The sequence below is a fragment of the Simochromis diagramma genome, unplaced genomic scaffold, assembly GCF_900408965.1.
Source record: "Simochromis diagramma unplaced genomic scaffold, fSimDia1.1 OVJJ01000802.1, whole genome shotgun sequence".
Taxonomy (NCBI): domain Eukaryota; kingdom Metazoa; phylum Chordata; class Actinopteri; order Cichliformes; family Cichlidae; genus Simochromis; species Simochromis diagramma.
The window spans coordinates 11,173,457-11,191,584 of record NW_024387492.1 but is presented as its reverse complement, the minus strand read 5'-3'; the positions used below and the strand labels follow the sequence as shown (position 1 = coordinate 11,191,584).

The 18,128-nt window shown below is 40.5% G+C and overlaps 1 protein-coding gene across 1 annotated transcript in view; it reads left to right on the top strand.

Moving 5' to 3' along the window:
• The window catches only part of utrn (utrophin), a 190,828-nt gene extending 173,164 nt beyond the window's left edge, over nucleotides 1-17,664 (top strand). Inside the window, 7 exon segments of the mRNA XM_040017758.1 lie at nucleotides 3,978-4,023; nucleotides 4,025-4,140; nucleotides 4,951-5,188; nucleotides 10,592-10,667; nucleotides 10,870-10,953; nucleotides 13,775-13,800; nucleotides 16,334-17,664. Coding sequence (XP_039873692.1) covers nucleotides 3,978-4,023; nucleotides 4,025-4,140; nucleotides 4,951-5,188; nucleotides 10,592-10,667; nucleotides 10,870-10,953; nucleotides 13,775-13,800; nucleotides 16,334-16,342 — 595 coding nt within the window. The 3' untranslated portion in view covers nucleotides 16,343-17,664.
• Nucleotides 17,665-18,128: the final 464 nt, after the last annotated feature.

Here is an 18,128-nt window from a genome sequence, read left to right as displayed (position 1 = left end):
GTTGATCGTGGCATTCAGCTTGAGAGGAGATGCTTGCTTTGTGATATGTTAGGTAGACTTTGAGCCTGGAGATCACTGTTGTAGCGGAATAAACTGTAAAAGTCCCCTCGGGCATGTCCTACGCCTTCCCGCGTACCAAGCATGGAATTCATATTCAAGTTGTAGCTACAGTGAACTAACAGCCTTGGTATTCATCACTATTATTCACATTTAAATCTTCTGCCACACTGATCCTCTGTTCCTCTGTCATCTCTATAATTTCTGGGTCTCTTTCTCTTCAGCCGCCCCCACGCTGTGTAAGCCTGCAGGAGGAAGTGCACTGAAAGGGCACTTCCTCCTTCTCTCAGGATTTCAGAGCAGGTGGTCTGTGAGACTGCTCTACCGCCTCTAGTCCCCATTTTCGCACGTAATGATCCCCTTCCTGCAGTCCTCTGGGTTCCTCCTGCCAGCTATAATGTCCTGCTGCAGCTTTCCGTTGTCGGGGACCTTCCCTAATTGGTCACTCGGTTTGTGCAGGACCCCGGTCCTAGTTTCTCTGTAGCGAGTAGCTCCATCTCCATCATGAGCGTCTGCCCTGTCACAGCAGAGTGATAATTCAAAGAGAGAAATGTGATTGTGTGTGTGCCTGCTGGTGTATTGCTGCTTGTTGCAACAACAGCTGTGTCGACTTCCCGTCTCTTTCTGCTTTCTTTGTGCAGTTTTTCAACAACTCAGTGGTTTCAACATCTTCAGCCTTCAATTATTTAGTGAAATTGATGAATAACTACAGATACTTTGTGTTCATGCATATGCCAGAATCTCCATAAAAGTTTCAGAAAGTCTAGGGAAGTTAAGTTTGTGAAGAGCGTGTGAAAGTTAAAGCAGTCATCACACAAACTATATTTGGAAGAAGTGGTATGCAAGAAGAGGCCAAGAGGAGCTGCTAGTTACAGGAGTTCGTTTTTTTTAAGCTATGGAATGTGTTTGTTCTTCTCTGAGAGTGCGGAAAGGTTTAAGCATTACATTCACCACTTAGAAAGTTTATTTCATGTCCCTTTTATGACTGGCAGCTAAAATCTTTACCGAAATACAGGGAAGGTTGAACTAGACCCGAATTGAATTCCTAAAGAAAAGGATGCTCTGAACTCATCATATAAGCTGCTTAGGCCGGTTAATCATAAAAAGCTTTTTTTTCTGTGTTCATGCAAGGCTGGGCATATTGTTTCTTTTATGTTAAAAAGAGATAAAAAAGACTATTTTGAGCTCCCTTTCATAAGCGTTTCACTCAGCCCATACCTTGGTCATGAAATAGTATAATTACTGTCGTCTCCAGAAAAAAAGGCGTCCTTTTCGGTAACCTCTGTCTGTGGTTATACATGTGACCATAATGGATTCTGAATTTCTGCTCACTACTCTTAAGTGAAATGGAAAACCTGAGACATTTTAGTTCGCCAGATTGTTCTTCAGGGTTATTGTGTTAACTTTTTCTTGATAGCCAAGTATTAGGGACTCATTTCATAGTCTCCTTTGCATATAGAGAAAGCACCTGCCTAATGTCACTGAGTCAGCTTTGCAGGGTTTTCAGCTCACAGACTCAATTTCACCTCAAGCACAGTATTATGTTCTGTGAGTCAGATAATGTGCATTTACTTTTCACACATAAAACTTATCCATGCTAATAATCTTACACTCACCAGGTTAATTGCTGAGATCTGGGAACACGGATTTAAGCAATTAACGTGTGGCACACACGCTACAGGAAGTGTGAGCAGGTTAATGTAAAATAGCATAGAATAATAGCATAAATAAAATAAATATTTATCTTTTTTAACACAGATGTTAAATATTTAAGTTCTACAGATGACGTTAGACTGAAATTTTCCTTTAAATGTATTCACGTAAATTTATAAACATTATAGGACAACAGCCGGAGAAAGGATTTTTAAGTTATAGTGTAACTTTTTTGTGAGTGTGTCAGGGCTTCAGCTTCAGCGCAGGCTGTGTTTGAGAATGAAGGTGACAGGTGGGCTTTGGCACTACTCGCATCACTGAGATGGCACATAAAGAGAGAGATGGATAACCACACATGCAGTTATAGAGCAGCAGCTGTTTCTTCCTCCATATCTTTTCGCTGTCTGCCGGGCTCTTTCTCCTCTCTGCTCCCTCCATCTCCTCACAGCCTCCCCTCATTTCAGTTATCTGATGGTAACGACTGACACATCTGTGTTTTAAACCCGGGTTTGTGGAGATTACAGCGTAGCACACCTACTGTATCTAAGGATCAAGACGTCAGCTAACACAATCCTTGTTTAGATCAGGTGCTTGGAAGCTGCCATTCATGTTTCTTCTGTTCTTCTGTTAAAACTCGTATTTTGAAACATTAAATCGAGAGTTATAGATAAAGTTGTTACATAGTTGTTATATACTTTTCTATAACATACAGTGCTTAAGAAATGTATTAGACCACTATCCAGTCAAAGGGTTATACCGCATCTGCCATAAATTCAGACTTTATAATTGGTAAACATATTTTTTTTTTCTTTTTGTAATGGCTAATTTACTGTTTTTTACACTAAACTCTTTAATCAAAATTATTTTTCTAATGTTTAAGTATAATTATTATTTTTTCCAAAGCAGATTAAACTAGCAAAGCACTTTTTAAAAAAAATTATTTACTTGCATTCCTGAACAGAAGCGGTTTGATGTTGTGCTTGATTAATTTCTGAGAGAAGTCAAGTGTTTTGACTCAAATTTGGACAGAAAAATGTAAAATAAATAAATAATAATAAATAGATAAATAAATTGTTTGAAACTGGTGTCTTTTTTAGCAGTGGTCTCAGAATTTGATTACTGCATGTATGAAGTTTGGGTCTGCTAATGGTGAAAGAGGAAAATAATAACACAAACTAAATTTATTATTGATTTAAATTAACTATACATGCTATCAATACACAGAGACTAATCAACGGAGTGTACTGTACATTTAGCTATGGAATATGTAAAGCTGAAATGTTAAATGTAATCAAAAAAATCAAAACCGACAAACAAGAGAATAGATGCTAACTGGCTTAAATAGGGGAAAAGCATTCCCGTCTGTGTGTATAGCATCGATTGCTAGACAAGGAGGGGTGGGCAATTCATTTTCCCAAGGGGCTAAATGAGAAATTGGGATTGTTGTGGAGGGACCAATAACCTTATAAAGAGATTAAAAAAATTAATAAATAAAAATATTGAGCAGAACTGAGAACCTTAGCCTTGTGTACAAATAGCCTGAAAAGGTATTTCTGCAGTAGACAAGAAGTGTGCGCAATAGTTAGCATAACTAACATGAAACACAAATTACAGCTTTTTTTTAAAAAAAAATTATAGATTTGCACATGTTTAAGCAGACAAGTAAAGAGTTGACTAAAGTGAACAAAGAGTAGAAATAGACCATCAGAAGATAATCATGACTGAAGAGGTGAAATTTAAGTGCCAGTTGAAATTGTAAGCTAACAGCATGCGTAGCTGAACCTTACTGTCAGCTAGGTGTAATGAGAACACAGTTAAAAGAGTTAATAAAACTGATCAATTGAAAGTCAGAAAACATAATAAAAATATGAAAAGACAAAATTATTATGCACAGCTGGTAAACAGATTAAAATTCACTGTTAAAGCTCAGTTTGTAGTTGATAAATGGGTTCTTGGGCTTTTGGGCTGTTTTTGGTGAAACATTTAGGAACCACTTTTATACAGTTTGCTGGCTGGCATGAAAAACCCTTCAATCTCCACACTCCTTCTGCTGCCTTTATAGAGCAGCACTGCGTCATGGTAATCACCCAGGGTTCATTCAAAGCCATTTTCAAGCGTACTGATTTGATACAAGCAGTTACCATAATTCTTTCAAATGGCAAAAGTAAATAGCTCGTCTCTAACTGAACAGAAGGTGAATTGAACTGAATAGCAGGGACAGGATGTGTGGGTCTCGTCACTCATCATAAGCTCTACACTTTCCACAGGGATGATGAGCATGCCCTGATCCTGCAGTACTGCCAAACACTGGGGGGGGGAGGCCTCTCCTTGCAGCCAGCCTCAGAGTCCTGCCCAAATCTTACAGGCTGTGGAGAAGGAAGAGCGCGGCGAATTGGAGAAGATCATAGCACGTCTGGAGGAGGAGCAGAGGTAGGAGACAAACATCAAAACTGGCTAATCTTATTAAAATTGATAATCATGTCTTTGCTGATAGTGATTACAAGCTATTGATTAATTTTATGAAAAGTGACATTCTCAAAATGCATAAAAATGGGGTTCATCTGTTTGCCTTTGTTACGCTAAGTGTTTATTGGCAGCTTCTTCTTTCAAGTACACGTGTACGCTCGAGTCACACTACAGCACACAGACACTTACCGTACCACCAGTGCATCTCACCCGCCAGCTCCTTCCCCGTTTTGATTTGTAAATGGAGTTGGTATAGACACAGAGTGACTGTGCAATCTGTTGTTGTCGAGATGCTTTTTCCAGCATCTCGACTGGAGTGATTTAACACTGATTACACACACACACATACACAGGCAGAGGGGAGCGGGTGAGAGCTTTACAGCCGGTCTCATAAATGCCAACTTAAGTAAAGTACTGCAGCTTATAGTTCTGCACTGAGAGGGTGAGGAGGAAGTGAGGCGAGAGATTTGGTAGGGGGCGTTATGTTTGGTTATCCACTGTGGATAGGATTTCACACAGAATGAAGAGGTAAACACGAGTGTGGTGTTTTGTGTGGCGTCCCGCTGTGGAGGTTCAGAACTGGCTTTTTGAATGTTTTAAGAATATTAAAACATATATTTACACGGGAAACACCAGGCAGAAGAACATATTCCCGTTATTTGTCCAATTTCCCAGCTGTTCAGCTGCCACAGCTTGTGCGTCAATTTCACATTCATCCATGTGTATGGACACATTTCTTGTTTCTTCACTTATTTGTTCTCAATTTTTCTTCAGGACGCTGCAGAGGGAGTATGAGCAACTTAAGGAGCAACATGGACAGCGAGGCACGCCTACAGGAAGCCCCTGGGAGACGGAGGGCCCCTCGGCCCACCCCGATGAGGCAGATCTTTTAGCTGAAGCCAGGCTGCTACGACAACACAAAGGCCGGCTGGAGACCCGCATGCACATCTTGGAGGAACACAACAAACAGCTGGAATCTCAGCTTCATCGCCTCCGACAGCTACTGCACCAGGTGACATATCATGTACACATTTTATCCCCGACTTGGGGTTATGTTTTGTTCCCGTTACCGACTGTAGTTTTGGTGCTTTGCAGAGAGAAAACATGCAGTTTATCTGAAAATAATTTAAAACCTGAAGTAACATTGTTATTGTTAATACAGCAAGTTCATACAGCACATGATTACTCTCTTATGGCTAGTAGGACCAATTTGCAGCAGAGCAGAGGAATTATGGTTTTCTCCTTTGAGTACAGCACATACACAACTGCGATATAAAGTTTATTTTCCACATTAGCTTCCTTTCCGTTCAGTTCATTAGGCTTGTTGTTGAGGAGCAGCAGGGCAGTAATCACGGTTCACAGACTCACTCATGCACACCAGCTGGCAGGGCTGTTTCAGACGGCTCAGGAAAAAAATAATTTAAGCAGACGTAAAAGTAAAATGCTGATACAGAAAGCTTCCAGTAAATTAAAGGGATTCGTTCAAAGTCGAGCTCCATCATGAGCTTGCAGTTATTAATCCCGAAATCCACATGATAACCCACTTTTATCACAATTTTTAAAAAACTGCTCATCATCATTCAGATTAGATCCTAATCACATCATTTCCATTCCACCCAGCATCCATCTCCGATCTCCGTATTAATAACTTCCAGATTTGTTTATACCCGGCCTAATTGCTCACTGAGGTTGGATTGTTTGTGCCAAGTGAGAAATTCACAAGCCTCAAGCCAAACAAGCAGCAATCCTGACAAAGCAAACTGAGGGAGGGGGGGGCAGGTATTGGCTCTCTGGAAGCTGAGAAGCTGTGAGCATGGGCAATAACTCACAACAACAGGCGGCAGCTGACGTGACTCAGCAGATATTTAATGGCAGATGATTAACATTTGGACAGAAACAGTTTTAGTATTGCACTCTCACTAAATTTAAATTTGTCCTTCAGCAGAAGTACAGTAGATAAAATAAAATGTAAAATAGCTGTTAGGACACTGATTTCTACTTTCTCTTAGAATGCAGTTAATGATACAAGGTTGCCAGATACTGGTAGTGTTATTAGGACATACAGACACTATAACCCACATTTGCTCATTGATTCGATTTGTCAATTTTAACTCTACAAGCATCATTTTACCACCAGATTGTAGGAAATGTTTGTTTTTTTAAAAATCTGTAGTATTTAAGTGAAAGGAGTGATACTGTATCTGGGTGGCCCGTTATAAGTTGATCAAGGAAAAACTAGAAATAAGCACCATTTTTATGTAGCTTCCATGGCCATGTTTTTAAAAGTAAAATCACAAAAACAAAATGCAGATCTGTTAGTGAACTTTTTGGGGCGCTCATGCTTTTTAAAGCTGGTGAATATGAGCCGCGGTTTGCAGGATGAAAGCAATTTTTGTTTGAGAGGAGCGCCAAGCCCATTTCGGGAATGCCATCGCCATGGTAACTAACAGCTTATCTGATACAGGTGGATGCAGTTGACAGTTTATGACTTATGATGAATTTGAAATTCTGAATCTCTGATTGGTGGATTTCTTCTCACTTTCTTGACATCAAGTGTGGGAAACAAGATGTATATGTAGGTTTTTTTTTTCCAGTCAGTCATCTAAAACGAGCTAACGTCATACTGCAGTTTGAAGGCAGTTTGAAGTATTTTGGCTGTCATTCACAATTTAAAGCTGCCCCTCTCATCGTCCGTCTCACACACAATGTTAGATAACAGTCCTACACCCTGACAGTGGCAGTGACCTGCACGGGTTTGTCAGATTTTCTAAATAAAAGTCCTTAGTTTCTAAATGGAAGACCAGTATGCTTTAAATTCAGTGTGTTTTCTTAATAAATAAAAGGTTAAATGTGTTATTATTAATCTGTCAATGAGAACAAAAGCATCAGAATAGTTGCAGGAATTGAACAGGATTCTTTAAAAATTTCATTATGGCTTCAGTTATTTATCGGATGTTATTAAGGTGCTTTAATGCTGTGAAATTTTCAAAAATAAAAGCTCCCAATTTATATTTATAACTTGAAGAGACTGCTTAAAAAATTTCATAATTAAAAAAAAAATGCATCAGTTATACAGGGAGTGCAGAATTATTAGGCAAGTTGTATTTTTGAGGAATAATGTTATTATTGAACAACAACCATGTTCTCAATGAACCCAAAAAACTCATTAATATCAAAGCTGAATGTTTTTGGAAGTAGTTTTTAGTTTGTTTTTAGTTTTAGCTATTTTAGGGGGATATCTGTGTGTGCAGGTGACTATTACTGTGCATAATTATTAGGCAACTTAACAAAAAACAAATATATACCCATTTCAATTATTTATTTTTACCAGTGAAGCCAATATAACATCTCCACATTCACAAATATACATTTCTGACATTCAAAAACAAAACAAAAACAAATCAGCGACCAATATAGCCACCTTTCTTTGCAAGGACACTCAAAAGCCTGCCATCCATGGATTCTGTCAGTGTTTTGATCTGTTGATTGGGTGCAGCAGCAACCACAGCCTCCCAGACACTGTTCAGAGAGGTGTACTGTTTTCCCTCCTTGTAAATCTCACATTTGATGATGGACCACAGGTTCTCAATGGGGTTCAGATCAGGTGAACAAGGAGGCCATGTCATTAGTTTTTCTTCTTTTATACCCTTTCTTGCCAGCCACGCTGTGGAGTACTTGGACGCGTGTGATGGAGCATTGTCCTGCATGAAAATCATGTTTTTCTTGAAGGATGCAGACTTCTTCCTGTACCACTGCTTGAAGAAGGTGTCTTCCAGAAACTGGCAGTAGGACTGGGAGTTGAGCTTGACTCCATCCTCAACCCGAAAAGGCCCCACAAGCTCATCTTTGATGATACCAGCCCAAACCAGTACTCCACCTCCACCTTGCTGGCGTCTGAGTCAGACTGGAGCTCTCTGCCCTTTACCAATCCAGCCACGGGCCCATCCATCTGGCCCATCAAGACTCACTCTCATTTCATCAGTCCATAAAACCTTAGAAAAACCAGTCTTGAGATATTTCTTGGCCCAGTCTTGACGTTTCAGCTTGTGTGTCTTGTTCAGTGGTGGTCGTCTTTCAGCCTTTCTTACCTTGGCCATGTCTCTGAGTATTGCACACCTTGTGCTTTTGGGCACTCCAGTGATGTTGCAGCTCTGAAATATGGCCAAACTGGTGGCAAGTGGCATCTTGGCAGCTGCACGCTTGACTTTTCTCAGTTCATGGGCAGTTATTTGGCGCCTTGGTTTTTCCACACGCTTCTTGCAACCCTGTTGACTATTTTGAATGAAACGCTTGATTGTTCGATGATCATGCTTCAGAAGCTTTGCAATTTTGAGACTGCTGCATCCCTCTGCAAGATATCTCACTATTTTTGACTTTTCTGAGCCTGTCAAGTCCTTCTTTTGACCCATTTTGCCAAAGGAAAGGATGTTGCCTAATAATTATGCACACCTGATATAGGGTGTTGATGTCATTAGACCACACCCCTTCTCATTACAGAGATGCACATCACCTAATATGCTTAATTGGTAGTAGGCTTTCGAGCCTATACAGCTTGGAGTAAGACAACACGCATGAAGAGGATGATGTGGACAAAATACTCATTTGCCTAATAATTCTGCACTCCCTGTAGTTTGCCAGCATCCTTAAGGTGCCACATTTCCAAAATAAAAGCCTCACATTTAGTGTTTTTCCCCCTAACTTTTAATGATACAGGTATCAAAAGCAATCTCCCTTCAGCTTCATTAGCTCATCAAATCACTTCGAATCTTTTAGCAACAAGCCACAAAGCAACCAGCAGCAGCAACACTTGCACTGCAGTGTTTTCAGTGTTTTTTCTTTTGTAGGGTCTTTAACTTACAATTCAAAGCACCTTGTGGAGACTTTTTTTGTAATTTGCCACTGCATTAAATAAAACAGAATTGGGGGAAAAAAAAAAAAATTGAAGTTTAACTGAATATTTTATGACTTCCCATGGTGTCTAATTAATGATGGCAAACCGAAAGTCATTTGGCAATTCTCATCCCTATACTACACGCAGAACTAAAGAAGTAAAGCAAATCAAGGACTGTGTCGCTCATGTTTAATTTTAATGCTAAAACGTTTGCTATAACTGTCACATTATAGCAATGAGGAAGTAAAATCTCAAAGTAGAAATGCTTGAAAAACCTGGGCTGAAAGGCGATTCTTAATTTGGTTTATACAGCAGACTGTCAGGTTGCAATGTGCTGTAGTGTTATATACTGTCTAAGCTACTGCATTTCTACCTCCACTGAGTTAGCCTTGTTTAGACTTTCCATCAATGCTGCCGCATGCTGCAGTGGATTTATTCTGACGCTGATTGCAACAGACAGAAAATCCAAACATAAATGGCGCACACAGCTACCTGCACACATGGAAACGTCCAAACACTTAAGTAAGAACTACAGTTCTCAGAGAGTCCCCGGAGACCTGACGATGTGTCAACATGTCTTTCCATCAAGTGCTGTGTTACTGCCAAGCTTCAGAGTAATAAACCCAGCCTGCCTGATGGCACGCATTAAATTCACACTCCCGAAGGGTGACCAAAGCCCTGACCTGAGCTATTCTAAGACGAGCCTCGAGACACTTGGTTGTGCTCCAGAGACGTTTCCAACATGTTAGCCTTCGCTAGCGCTAGGGGCACGAGGAGATGAAGGAGGAGAGGAAGGAGGAGGGTATATGAGAGAGGGGAGGGAGCATTGATTTACTTTCTTGAACTTGAAAAGCCAAAGGGAATGGGAGATTGTGCCGTGAATGTCACTGGACATGAAGTGTTCACTTCTGAGCATCTGAGAAATTGGTTTTTCAACAGACTTTTGACATATTCTGCAGTGTGTGTGTGTGTGTGTGTGTGTGTAATATATTAATTTATTTGTGAATCTTTAGATCTTGAACACAGCACACTGGAGGGCAAATAATTATTTGTTATATCAAGATGAGGCTAGAGGTTACAGAGTGGCAAGAAGCAGAGAAAAATCCTAAATATGAGCACTGTTGATTAGATTTAAGTATGTACTATCATCTGTTTTAACCATTTTCTACTTCAGTTATATTTAAGAGCATGTGCACATATTTTTTACCTTTCCACTCACTGAAGACCATCAGGGTAAAGCATTTGAGCTAAAACAAAAAAAAAAAAAAACGGGTAATTTTGATTGAGGGCTTGAAATGTGATTGATACTGTAGTGTGTTAAACTCAGTTTTGGCTTGTTTGGGGAAATTGTACACATGACAAGAGCCTCGTTGTGCTGCCCTTTGGTTGTTTCTTGTCTCCGCCTGCTGCTGTGAAGCAGGGCTAATTTTGAAGTTGTCAAGCAGACGCAAAGTGGAATAATTGTGTTATAATGACTAAATGTTCTTTTGTTTTGTTTTGTTTTCATGTCTGTCTCTCCATCAGCCCGATGTGGACTCGAGGGTAAATGGATTGTCCTCCCCCATCGTGCAAGATCGAGGGCCACTTACTGAAAACTCAGGTGAGACACTCAAGCTGAAAAAGGCTTAATGTACTGTTGTTTATTTAAATAGGAAGATATCAGTCCATTGCTCACAACAGAGAAAAAATATTCGCTTTTCTGCAAATGTACACTGTTCCTCGCTGTGGTGCAGTATTAAAGTGTGAGTGCGTGTGGTAACTGAAAATCAACCTCTCTGTGCTTTGCGTGCATGTGTGTTCAGATGAGCTGTTGGACTCCCACAACAGCAGCTCTGACCTGGCAGATGTAATGGAGCAGATTAACAACTCCTTCCCTGCATGCAGTCGTAAGTTTCCCAATCCTCCTCCTCGAATTTCCCACCGTGTCTTCCCAGCCTCCTGCAGCAGATTTTTTTTTTTTTGTCACACCATAAGGTCGAAGGTCAGCAGAGGAAAAAGTACAGTCTGCTTAACCGGAGAAGCCCTTCACAGAAAAACTGATGTAGCATGTGCAAGATACAGTGCTGTGATCATTTCTTACTTTTTTACATATTTGTCACACTTAAATCTTTCAGATCGTCAAAAAATGTTTAATATTAGACACAGATAACCCGAGTAATTGCAAAATACAGTTATTCAATGACGATTTCATTTATGAAGAGAAAGGAGCTACCCGCACCTACCTGGCCCTGTGTGAGAAAGTAATTAATCTCCTCCTCGTTAAACGATGAATTAACTGTGATTAACCACATTTTTTGGAATGCTGAGCTCATTTTCACTACCCACACTCAGGCATGATTACTGCCAGACTGGCTGAATCAAGAAATCATCTAAACAGAAGCTGTCTGAGGTAGGCTAAAAGATCTCAGAAAGCAGTGTGCCACGATCTGAAGAAGCAGCTGAGAAACAAAGTCATTGACCTCTATCAGCCTGGAAAGGGTTAGAAAGCCATTTCTTAAGCTTCGGGACTCCTGTGAACCACGGTGAGAGCCATTAGTTGCACATGGAGAAAACTTGGAGCAGCAGTGAACCTTCTCAGGAGTAACCAGCCTACCAAAATTATCCCAAGAGCGCAGCGACGACTCATCCAGGAGGTCACAAAATAACTCAGAACAACATCATCTGCAGGCTTCACCTGCCTCAGTTAAGGTCAGAGTTCATGATTGAACAACAAAAAAGAGACTGGCAAAAATGGTATCAATGAGAGAGTTCCAAGGAGAAAAGAACACGAAGACTGGTCTCACATTTGCTAAAAAAAACCCCAAAAAAACCCCAACACTTTTGGGAAAAAATATTCTGTGTACTGACGAGACAAACGTTACATCTGGCACAAAACTAACACAGCATTTCAGAAAAGAACATCATAGCCAAAGTCAAACATGGTGGTGGTAGTGTGATGGTCTCGGGCTGTTTTGCTGTAATTGGAGGAAGCATGAACTTTGCTTTCTACCAGAAAATCCTGAAGGAGGGATGTCTGACCATCAATCAGCTCATGTCCTGAACCTCAAGCACACTTTGGATGTAAACACTGGGTTATCTGGACTTAAATCTGATTGATATGCTTTGGCATGACCTTGAGCAGGCTGTTCATGCTGGAAAATCCTCCACTGTGGCTGAATTAAGACAATTCTGCAAAGAAGAGTGAGCCACAATTCCTCCACATTGATGTGGAAAGCTCATTTCTAGTTATCACAAACTGCTCGATTGCAGGTCTTGAAGCCAAGGGTGCCACATCCACATTAGTTTATTAGCAATCGCTTTTTCACTTAGGACCAGGTACTCTAGGTTTGGACAGCTTTGTCACTTACTTAAAAGAAATCGTCATTTAAAAACTGCAGTTTGTATCAACTCGGGTTATCTTTGTCTAATATTTAAATTTGTTTGATCTGAAATATGTGTTTGCGACTGAGATAAATTTGCCAAAACAGACTGTTGAATTGCTGGGACAGGAGAATATTTGGCAGTTTAGCTTCAATCACGTCTGGAACAACAAAGAGTTTTTAAAAATAGTTGCTATTTACAGTAATTGTCTGTCATCTTACTTATTAAATACCACCTTTTACATTTCAGCTACACAAATGGTTTTGTAACATTCCCCTCTTTTATCATACTATTTTACATATTATTGTTAAAACAGCATTGAATGTTATTAAGCAGTATTTAACTTGAACTCAAAGTAGATCCGTTAGGTTCATGGGATAACTGAAATTACACATGCATGGCATGAACGTCAATGATTCCCAGTATGTTCACAGCACAACACTGACTTTAGACATCTCTGAGGTATTTTTTCCGCTAAAAAGGTGCACGCTTGAGCCTGTGGAGAAACGGTGGTACTTTTCTGATATAATCATCATAATCTACAATATCAACCAAACTCATCATCCGCCTTCCGATTTTTTTTTTTTTAACCACCTCTCAGTGCTCTTATCGATCCTCGTGTCTTCTTCCTCTTTCAGCCCCTCGCACACTCCTGCTCTGTATCCTTCCTTTTTATTTCCTCGTCTCTCACGCTGCCACTCGGCTTTGTGCCTGTTTCACGTGTCTTTGTATGCACAGCAAAGTGTCAAGCAGCTTTGTAATCCTGAACTCAGAAGGTCTCGTCCTGCACGGCGCTGAAATTTTCTGTTTTCGGATGGTTTGCTCAGTGCGGTCCAAGTCCCTCTGCACCCATTTGTGACTTTGTGCCTTCGATTCTGATGTCTGCTCAGATGCACAGAGTTTAAATACAGGCCTAATTGTTTCAGCCATCATCATTTAAATTTGGTATTTGATCAAATCGGGAAGAAAACGTTATAGCTCATTACTCCTAATAGCTGAATCTGAAACAATATTCACCTTTGGGAACGTTAATCAAATAGCAAAATAAATTAGAACGCTAAAATATTGAGCTCGGTGATTTTTAAATTGTATTCCATTATTGGAGAGTCGAAACTCCTATGAGGGCTTTAGTTATAAATCCATTGTAATCTGGCACACGTTCCAGCGTTATTAGAATTTGGTTACTGCATAGCTCGGAGGCACCGGGACTCAGCCGCTCAGTGTGCGCACAAGTACGTGGGAGGTACCCAGAGGCTGACAATTTTGTGTAGACTCATAAATGCTGAAATGAACTGGGGAGTTCAAGTGTTAAACTGCTCTAATTTTTCTTTGTTTTGCCTCCTGCAGCCTCAAGCCTCTCCTCGAGACCACAGGTAAGACGTTCTCCCATAAATTTAAAGACACAACAGGGGATGTTAATTTGTCTTTTAGCAGTGGGTTGTTTTTTTGTTCTTACGCCGTATTGTTTGTATTGAGGGATTGGTATTTTGGTAATTGGCAAAGGTGAGAGAAGTTGGAATAGAGCACGTTTTAGAGGTAATTACAGCTGCTGCCACAAAAGCAGTCCCCTCCACGAAGCCTTCACCTGCCTCAACCCTCCACATTCTGTGAGAAAGCGGCTGCTAATGGATCCCAGGGGAGTGCCATTAACGGCTCCTCTCTTTCTCTCAGTCTGAGGCCAAGGTGCATTTTGGGACAGAGGTATTGTGAAAGCTGTTGCCACTGACCTCTTCCCACTGTAATTATTTACCCCGCTCCGGTGTCCCTTGGTTCTGCTTCACACCTCTTTTCCCCTCAGGGTCTTTTTAAGCTGCTCAGCTTGTCTCCCTGCACAATAAGCAGTACTTTTACATGCCAGTTAAACTGCCTATTTTCTGAGAGTCAGACATTTCTACTTTTCTCTCTGTTGACCAGAACACTACAGCCCGTCCTTTCAAGCAGTTTGCAACTCAAAATTTACATCGCTTTTAAAAACTTTGTCCTCTTCCTGATTTCTTGGTTTGCTTGTTTTTTTGTTTATTTGATAAACATACATGTTTGAGATCGAAGATATATTAATATTAGACAAAGATGCCCAGAGTAAATACAAAATGCAGTTTGTTATCCAAACCTACCTGGTAATTCCCCCCTATGTCTAATAACTGGTTGTGCCACCTTTGGCAGCAAGAACGACTGGCTATGAGTATTTCACATCCCTGTGCAGGAATTTTTGTCCAATTGTTTTAATTCAGCCACACTGGAGGGTTTTCATGCATGAATGACCTGATTAAGGTCGTGTCAAAAAGTCTCATTTGGTGCAGACGTTGACTAGGTCGATCCAAAACCTTCATTTTGTTTGTTTTTTTGTATTTTTTGAGTCATTCAGAGCTGGACTTGCTGGTGTGTTTCGGATCATTGCCCTGCTGCAAATGCTCTTGAGCTTCAGGGCATGAACTAGTGACAGAGTAATTTCCTTTAGGATCTTCTGGTGAAAGGTAGAATTGTTGTCAGGATGTTGGTGCAATAATCATTTTATAAAAATGCCGTGTTAGATTTACTCCACATGTAATTCAAACCTTCCAAAGAGTTCAGCTTTTGTCTCCTCAGTCCACAGAATATCTTCCCCAAAGTCTTTGGGGATCATCTTAGACGAGCCTTTGTGTTGGATCCACGAATGTCATTTTTGCCCAGTCGTTTTCTTGTTTAATCACGAACTCTGACCTTAACTGAGTCAGGTGAAGCCTGCAGTTCTTCAGATGTTGTTCTGGGTTCTTTTGTGACCTCCTGAATGAGTCTTTGATGCTCTCTCGCTTTATTTGTGGTAGGCCGGTTTACCATGTTCTCACACTGGTTCATTGGAGGCCCAAAGCTTTAGAAATGGCTTTGTAATGCTTTCCAGACTGATAGACATTAATGACTGTTTCTCCGCCCTTTCTTTCGATCGTGGCATGATGTGTTGCTTCCCGAGATCAGACAGTAATCAGGCCTGAGTGTGGGTACTGAAACTGAACTCAGCTTTCCACAGTTAATTCATCATTTAGCAATAAGTTTTTCACACATAACCAGGCAGGTGTAGCTTCCTCCCCCCCCCTTAATAAATGAAATTATCACCTAAAAACTGAATTTTGTATTTACTCGGGTTATCTTAGTCCAATATTAGAATTTGATCGACCTGAAACATAATGTAAAAAAACCTAAGAAATCAGGAAGACTGCAAATACTTTTTGACAGCACTGTGAGTTTATGACTTGTATTCATTATCTACATAAGCACTTTGACTACAAACACTATGTGAACCACCGGTCTCCTCATTCTTCTGTTCTCCTGCAGGTTCCATGTTAATGATGTGTTTATTTACCACCTGCTTTGGAGTACGTTCCTCTGTACAATAATGCAACCTCATCTGACTCATCTGCAGCAGTGTTACACAACACATGCATTACCACATCAATTGAATATTAAATCTAATGAGTTCATTTCCCAAACATCTTCCACTCCTGGCTTTTTATAGTCCTCGGCGGACAGCGCTCCATGCACTCTCCTTTAACTTCAGCGCAAAGCTTTAGTTTGAGTGCCTAATTTCATTTCTGAGGAGAGCTCTGATTTGTAAAATCTTCCCAGATTCATCCATGCCCACCTCCTACTTTCCCCCCTCTGCGCTCCTAATGGACTCTAACTGGCTTGAGGGACTGCAGTCCATTTGCCAGCTCTCAAACCCGATTACTTTGTTTGAACTTCTGACGTTTCCACACGGTGATGTCTTGATGAAGAGAAATGAGGCGGGTTCACCTGCAGCACTCGGGACTAACCAAAGAGACTCATAAATCCGAGCTTTTCTGTGGCTGTATGTGAACTGGCACTGTCGTGTTTCAAGATTCTTGCTTTTTGTCGTCTGATCCAAAGCGTTTTCTCTCTGTGTGTTTTCAGATGATGTGAGGACTGACTGGAGGATGGAGAGACCATTCCCACACAAACAAAATCCCCTGCCCCTAAATCCCAAAGACGCACAGGAGCAGACAACTTAACTACTTTTACCACCTTGTCTTGTACTATGCAAACTGTATATTTTATGAACTGTAGATTGTACCGAATTGAACATTTGTCAGTGATTTATTTAGGTATGCAGATGAGTATATGGACACGGGGCTTTGTATAGATTTTTTTTTGTTTTGTTTTTCAGAGGGTGGTTGGGATTTTGTTTGAATTCTGTTGACTTAACTGGGAATCAAACTGTTCCATTTTTATTTGTCATTCCACTGCTTTGTACCATCGAGCCCCGAATAGCCCCAGACTTTTGTTAAATGCTTGGGGAGCGCACACACTGCTCCCGGTGGCTGAAAGGATCGTTTCCAAAATGTAAACTATCACCTCTCGGATCACCTGGTTTGTTTTCCTATCTATCTCGTAGCATGCTTGATGTCAAGTTCCCCTTTAAAAAGCATCGATATGCCGGCAGACTTTGTCTCAGCTGCGATTTTGTTAAAGTAAACTTTTACCCCTTCTGTGCCTACAAAGTTTGTCGTTCCACACGTGGAAGACGGAGGTGAGAGTCGATGTATTATTGTGGGATTGTGTAAAAATGGTTTTGGAAGTTACAGATTTAAATCTAAAGTTGTTTTGAATCTGGGTTTATGAGAGGCCCGCCGTTATCATGTAGAATAGGTTTGGTTTGTTTTTTTAAAAGAGATATATGTTCAGAAATCAGAGGAAAGCCATGATTGCCTTGCTACCTCAGACTCATAGACACAGTTTTGTTTTTGTGGTTCGTAAACTCGTCAAACAGTTGTGTGTTCATTTACAACCATGAGCAACCTGGTATAGATTTCTAAGCTTTAGCTCACTGTATTGGTGTACACTGCAATGAGGAGTTACCAAGTTTAAAAAAAGGAAAAAAAACAAGTTACTATTACTGTACCACGATGGGTCTGTGGCCTGCTGAAGCTAGCCTCCCGTTATGATGAGTAGTATTTTATCTGTTGCTGGGTTGTTTTGGGGGGGTTTTCCACTGGCCTTCTAGCACTGGTCCCTCACTGCGTCGTGTTGTTGTGCTATATGCTACCCTGTAAAACTTGTGAGATTGAACAACACTACTATAACCTCTGACTGTAAACTGATGGTGATGATGATTTTAATGATCATGATGAACCATACCATGGCAGAACTGTGTCACTTCTCCTGAGGTATGTAAAATAGATGGACCACACTACATGTAATATGGCTACGTTGTTTTATTCAAAATAAAATTTTTATAACAAGTACACGTCCCCCATGTGCTTTCGTTATTACCTCCACCACAGGAGGTTATGTTTTTGGCAACGTCTGCGTTTAAAGTTGAAAATGGTGTTGTCGAAGTTTGTGAATGCGTTAACCCGAGAACAAAGCGATGTAGGAGTTTTAAATTTACACCATAGGTATATCTACTAAAAATCTTGGGCTAGATGGAGTCGACCTCAAAGTCGAGGTCAGAGGTCAAGCTTTCTGAAAGTCTTGTGAATGCGATAATTTGAGATGGAAGTCACCTATGATTTTGAAACTGAAACATCGGTGTATCTACTGGAAGGCCGAGTGGCGCCACTAGCCACTGCCAGCTTGAAAAATTAGAAATGAATTCTGATAAAACTTTGTAGAGCTGTAAAGTCGGGTCGTGCTAACAAGTCGTTAAAATTTGGCTTATATCCAGTAATGTTTTCAAGGTCCACTTGATTATCCTTTAAGTCCTGTA